We start from the raw sequence: 6,692 nt of genomic DNA, 5'->3' as shown, positions 1-6,692 counted from the left end.
TCATTTTTGTAAAAATAAAAGTTACTTCCGGTCAAACTGGTCGGACGTCCTACTGGTTGTTGTGCAACGAGATTTGATCTAATTATTATTGTTATTAATATTGTGATTATCCAAATTTCTCTATTATTTTTATTTCCATATATTACTATGATATTCATAAATATGGGTTTATTAGTCAAAACAATAAGTAACATGATAAAGAATAATGTTCCGTATATAATGATGCGATAACATTGGTACAATACATGACTGAGAGTCAACTAGAATGCATGATTTCGTAATCGGTACACAGTTAGAAATATATCAAAAAAAAAAAATCAAAGGCATCATTTATTCAGCTGGATATAGTTATATATTTCTGATATATGTTGTGGGCTTCTTTTCTCGACCTGAACATATCTATTTATAGAAAACTAAAGTATACTTTGTCTTCGTCCAAATGATTGCTTCATTCGAGAACGGACATTTTCTGTGGTTTAGCAGTTCTTTTTTTATTTAAAAAAAAAAAGAAAATTTCAAAATTAAAATGTCACTATATATTGAATAAGTTCTGCCTGTTTTGAAAAAAAAAATCTTTAAGTTCATTATTCCAAATATATGATTATTTTGATTTTGAATGTCTGTCTCCAATGACAAGGTTGTGGTCTGTATCGATACTCAGTCCTCCATAACACGGGTACTCAATATAACGGACAAAGCTACCATCGCCATCGATAATATGGATAACGTTGCCTAAGGTATCACATATCAACATTTGAGCATTCACATCAGAAGCAATATGTAATGGTCTAAAGTTTCTATACGTTGGGTTTCCAGAATATTTGAATCGTAATTCGCCCGAAGAATCCATCACTACAACCTCCATCCCAGCATAATCAGTAACACAGATATCCCCATTGCTATTTTCAGTTATGGGTAACAAATAAGCAATATCGGTAGAAAGCAAAGATTGCCCTAGACCATTGAACTGGATCTCCTGAATTTCTGTGGACCCTGAGTACCGTACTATTCTTCGTAGTTCCATATCTGTAGTGCGCATACTCACAAGAAGATCCCAATTCTTGGCGTAACATAGTCCAACTGGATACCAGTCCTTCAAGCTAAATAGAAATTCTCCTTTGTCCTGCTTATATATATATAAATCTCTGTTCTTTTAATAGTAATGATGTTAAGAGAAAACACCGGTTCTTGTAAGGTAATAGACAATGCCCACACCCAATCATGTGTAGGAATTGTTTGTAGAATGACTCCTGTCCTGTCGATCTGCTTTATTTCACAGGCATTTCCAGTCGTCAAGATCTTATCTCTTCCTACGCACTGTACACTTTTAAGATATTTATCATCATCTCCAAAAGGACTCTGTATGGTACTGAATACCACATGATCATCCATCACTTTCAGGGTTCCGGGCCTTTTCAGCAAAACGTCAACGCTCTTAATAGTGTAGCGGCCTAGATCAAAATTTCAGAAAAATAGTTCACTTGTGAATACAAGCATGAAATTTGGTTCAAATGTCTATCTGATACTACTAAATCAAAAAACATCGTTGGCCACCGCTATTTCCGCCATTTTCAAAATGGCCGCCACTAAAACAAAATGGCGACATTTTCAGGCAGTTTGGCCTCACATACATTCTCTTACAACCAAATTAATTATACTTTGGCCGCTTAAATATATCTAAAAATTTTAAAAAGACTATAAAAATCATATTCTAGCTTAAATGCTATAAATATCAAGACAAAATGATTTTCTTATAACACAAAATATCGTTCCCAATTGTAGATATTAACGTCATTATCACAGTAGCAAGAAGCCATTTTAAAAAAAATTGTAACATATATTTTACAAAAAGCCTTGCAGGCGTTCCCTCACTATCTTGGGCCTGAATACCAAGTAAAATTTTGTATTTGAAAGCCCTCAATAAGTAAAATAATTCCTCATGAAACATAAAATATCATGGAGTGAAACACTCATCCAACGCACGTAAAATCTCAATAAATGAAATAATCCTTTGGAGAACATTAAATAGCACTGAGTGAAATATTCTTTCAAACAACCTTTAATTTTAATGAGTGAAATAATCCTTTAAGGAACGTTAAAAAAAGGAAATGAATCAATGTTGTATTTATGACATAAAACAACAGGTAACGATTCGCTATCCACAATGAAGAATGCCATGGACTGTGAAGTCAGCACCATCTTTTAAAATCCAAGAAAAACGCCTGTGATGACTAAAAAAAGCCGCTTGTAACCAATAAACACGAAGAGAATGACTGGAAATTTATGGTGAAGATAGATATGTTGTCAATATGTTCAATGGATTCCATATTTAAATGGCAGCTTAAAACTGCTTGGTGATTTGTTGAAAAGAAGTGGCTGGATGACTGCATTGATTCAAGTAGAAGTTGCATATTCTGGAACTGCTGAGTCTTTCCTAGCATTTTCTAAATCTTGCTAAAACAAGACAAGATAGTCAAATTACTGCCTGCTGTCTGTATGACTTGATAGAAAAGCAGACCAAAATGCAAAGGAACTCAATAATTGTGATGAAACTGAAATAGATGATCTATTTTTCTCGGAACAAAAAGAAAAAAGATTTCACAATTTAAATTTTGGTAAAGAATTCTGTTGGAACTCGTTGTCTTTACTTTGTAAGGTCTTGCAGAGAATCAGATGTTAGGCTTTACAAAGAATGCTAGTAATTGCCGTTGGTCACATCAAATATGATCGATGGGTACCATTTCACCTTTGGGTGCAATGTAAAAACACCCGGACATATGTTTAGTGATAAATTAAAAAAGGAATTTACTTAGAAAAAAATATTAGTTTTCAAACTTTGCCATTGGTCAAGCCCATGAGCATAACAATGCTATTTGTAAAAGTGATGGTTACATTTAACAGAAGATCAGGTGATGGTTAGCGGAAGATCCAGCTGCATTTAAGGTAGTAGCTGATCCAGAAATCAGCAAACTTACTAAAGAGTTCACATGAATATGTTGAAATGTTCAAGAGAAGAAGAAAATCATCTCGAAGAAAGTCATGCTGCTCAAGAAAGTTTTTTTTTTCACAAGTAAATCGGGTTATGCCTACATGTATAATTTTGGAAATGGGAAATCCGTTTGAGGAAGAGTTGCTTGATCTTTATAGTTGTTGTCGAAACTGAAAGTGCAGGATTTTTATAGTTGTTGTCGAAACTGATGAAACTGCAGGATGAAATATTAAAAAAGGGATACATTGGGAAAGAACAATATTGGGTATTCCTTTTAAGAGTATCTGAAGGTGATAATCAAGGTTTTATGAACTTGTTCGGACTGATAAATGTCGCATATTCAATCCAAAACAAAATTCTGATTCTTCAAAGTCAAAGTTGGCAAATTTGGAAGATGACTATAGCAGTTTTTCTGTTATTTACGAGGGTTGATCCAAAAGTTCGTGGAATTTCTTTCTAAAATTTTATCATGATTTGACAAAAGCAAACAATAGGCATATTTATAAAATACAGTCATAATGCAATTCCAATTACCAGCACAAGATGTCAAGTTAGGTGTGTCACGTCACGTTACAAATTCGAACACGTAATTCTTCAAAATGCTGCCCTTTCCTCCATTTTTTTTCTCAAGAAAAGCCTGGGTAATCTTCATTTTTTACTCATATCATGAAAACCAATACCCTCTCTCTCTTTCAGTAGCAATGTCAAGAACAGTACGTCAGCCGACAACGTCTATTAAAGCTTTCAATCTATCAAGGGGGACAACACTTAAAACAGAGTCTCAAAAAGGCGGCCACACCTTTAATCAACGTCCAAGAAGGTTCTATTTTTCTTTATTTTCTCAAGCCTCTGGAAAACCAGTGGCTAAATGCATTTTTCCTCAGTCTATGTCAATAAGATGCGCATTTAAGATAGAGATCCCGGGATTTTCACAAAACTTATGACTTGACCGAAATTTGACGTCGTCTAACAACCTTAAGATGAACAATAAATTATTAACTAATAAACAAAATATCCAGTAAAATCGGTAAAATACACACACAGAGGTTTATAAAAGATCAAGCAATCGTAATAATGACATAATTTTCGTTTTCTATACCACAAAGATCGGTTTAATTCTCATTTCAAGTATTAAGAATTAAAATGTTAATAAACGCGTTGATGTCTCCCCCGCATTTCCAAACATCCGTTTCTATGGCAACTGCCATAGAGTTACTATCGCAAATATTTAAAATATTTTTAATCTAAAATATTCAACAAGTGTCTTTATTCTCATTTGTAATTTTCAACCAATTTCACTTATAAATGAATGAAATATTACGAAATTCCACGAACTTTTGGATCAACCCTCGTATTTTTTGTCACAGTAGGCAATGCGATGTACAAGAACTTTCTGATCATGAAAACCAGGACACCTCTCTCTCTCTTTCACAAAATGTTTGTTTTAATAATGTTTTGAATTTCAATTGATGCCTATTTTGGAAGCAGGAAAAATCTAGAGTTGCCAAATAATGTACTGACAGAAGATTGTCAGTTATATCAATGAAACAGCTTTTGTAATTGACAGTGCATCATTAGTCAATTCTAAACAACCTGAAATTTTAACAAATATGCCAATGTCATTATCCTTCTGCACATTAATTCTCTTGTAAAAGGTAATTTGAGGGTAGACACTATCTTCCGTGTTCAGAAAAAGTAGTTTTAAGACAGAAACTGAAAAGAAATGTGACACTAGACCACCAAAGTCATGGAACACCTTTCAGTGTGAGAAGAACAAACCTGAATGGGGGGGGGGGGTTAGCAGGCAGAATTATATTCACGATTACAGAGGCAACTATCATTGTAGTAAAGGGAAAAACTTTCAATATAAGCAAAGCTATAGATACCAACTTTATACCCCTTTGCTAACATGAAGGAGCTGACACCCGTATGTTCCTTCATGCAAAAAATGCAGCACCAGGCGGTAGCAGCACAGATTAATCTACATGGTTAGTTCGGATAGGGACGTTGTTGTGTAACTCTTTTGATGAATTAAATGTGGATCAGTAATGAATGACATTTTGAAAAGGCCAGGATTTGAGATGAATAACAATTTATGATGTTGTTAGATCACTGGAACCATATCAAATGCATTACCATTCTGTCATGCATTCACGGGTAGTGATACAGTGTCGGCCTTTGTTTGGAAAGGTAAAAAGACAGCATGACAGGTCTTGAATATATTTGAGAACGCCAAAGAAATATTCAAATCCAATTTTGAAGCACCCCTTGTCAAACCTTTAATCAATGTACTGGAAGAATTTGTTGTCATCATGTACAATCAGCAATGCGAATAGCATTAATGACGCTTGCCTTGATCCCCTCCCTTAAGAGCTGCTCTTGTAAGGCAGATTCGGAGACCTGGATTACATGATGGTCATTCATTGGGTCAGTCACTACTAGTATGCAAGTGGCTAACTTTACCCTAACCTTCCAGTTAGGGTTGAGTAAAAAAAAACGTGGATTTTGTGCCCCACACTGTACATTCTTGCCAGCAATTGTGCATCATGTCAAGAACTATTAAAATGTTGGTGTAATATAACTTCAACTGCTTCAGGTCCTGATTACCTTACATTGCTTTATGCAGCTATACACGTTTCAAAAGATTAATTCAGTCATGTCTTAAAACAGCTTTTGTTTGTATTTAAGCGCATGCGCAGTGTATGTATATATAAAATGGACCTCAAATTATATCATGTACCAAGTTCCTTTTTATTATTTTAGAAGAAATAAAAGTATTACCGAGGAAGGATGAAAATATTAGGAACAATTATGAAAAAAAGGCGCCATTTTGAAATAAGTGGCGGCCATCTTGAAAAGGGCCGAAACTTGAGTGGCCAACAATATTTCTTATTTCAGTAATAGTCAAAGAACCTTCATGCAAAATTTGGTGCTTGTATCCACAAGTGAAATATTTTCCCCACTATCCGCTCCGCTATAAGAAAACCGATCATGTGGACAATTGGTCTTTTTCAATTAAACCAGGAAGTAACTCTACACGAGAAATAACTGGTAATTCTGGACATTTTCTGAAATCACCATTTCTTGATCTGTAGTTCATTATAGTTAAAGCGTCATTGCATCGAATAACTTCCTTATTTTTCTGAATACCTTGGTCAAGTTCTTTTTCAGCTTTCTCTGTCAAGGACTGGCTCTCTGTGCTTTCAGTTAAAGCCGATCCCTTCTGTTCTTTTATTTATCTTTAAGTTGAAGACCTGCTTTATGCACAGGGACACAATTTTTTTCTTCTTGTTCTTTGATAGCAGTCAGAACCTTGTCAAAGTCCTCTGCAGTTGTACTTTGATTAACCTTTCTGTAATTTGGAAGAATGTCATTCTCCAGCTCTTCTGTGTCAGATATAATTAGCTGCAACTGTTGTTGAAGACTCTCAATAATATGAATGATGGCATGGTGTTTGTGTGACCCCATGAAGCATAGTATACAAACATGTGTCTTAAAATCTTCGCAGTACGCTTCACAATGGTTATTTGCATGTGTGGAACAGGTAGGTAGGATAACAGTGTCTTTTTTCTTGAAGCGTATTCAACAATTTCATGTTTTCTTGATTTGTCAGCCATGTGACTTGGTATGCAAGAGATGCAGAGGTCCACATGACAAAGATTACAGTGATTTTCCACAGGATTTTGACATAGTTCACAACGAA

The 6,692-nt window shown here is 34.7% G+C and overlaps 1 protein-coding gene across 1 annotated transcript; it reads right to left on the bottom strand.

Moving 5' to 3' along the window:
- Positions 1–601: 601 nt before the first annotated feature.
- LOC134274014 (uncharacterized) lies at positions 602–6,457 on the bottom strand. The gene is made up of 3 exons (XM_062756241.1): positions 6,244–6,457; positions 1,216–1,451; positions 602–1,123 (listed from the first exon to the last, which is right to left on the bottom strand). Exons 1-3 carry the CDS (start codon positions 6,455–6,457, stop codon positions 602–604), a joined length of 972 nt encoding a protein of 323 aa, XP_062612225.1.
- Between the last annotated feature and the right edge of the window lie 235 nt (positions 6,458–6,692).

Source organism: Saccostrea cucullata, unplaced genomic scaffold (genome assembly GCF_032062105.1).
Source record: "Saccostrea cucullata isolate Sc308-1 unplaced genomic scaffold, CSIRO_AGI_Scuc_v1 ctg7658, whole genome shotgun sequence".
NCBI classification, from domain to species: Eukaryota; Metazoa; Mollusca; class Bivalvia; order Ostreida; family Ostreidae; genus Saccostrea; species Saccostrea cuccullata.
Note: the sequence above shows the minus strand (reverse complement) of the source record. Positions and strands in the feature narration are given on the sequence as shown.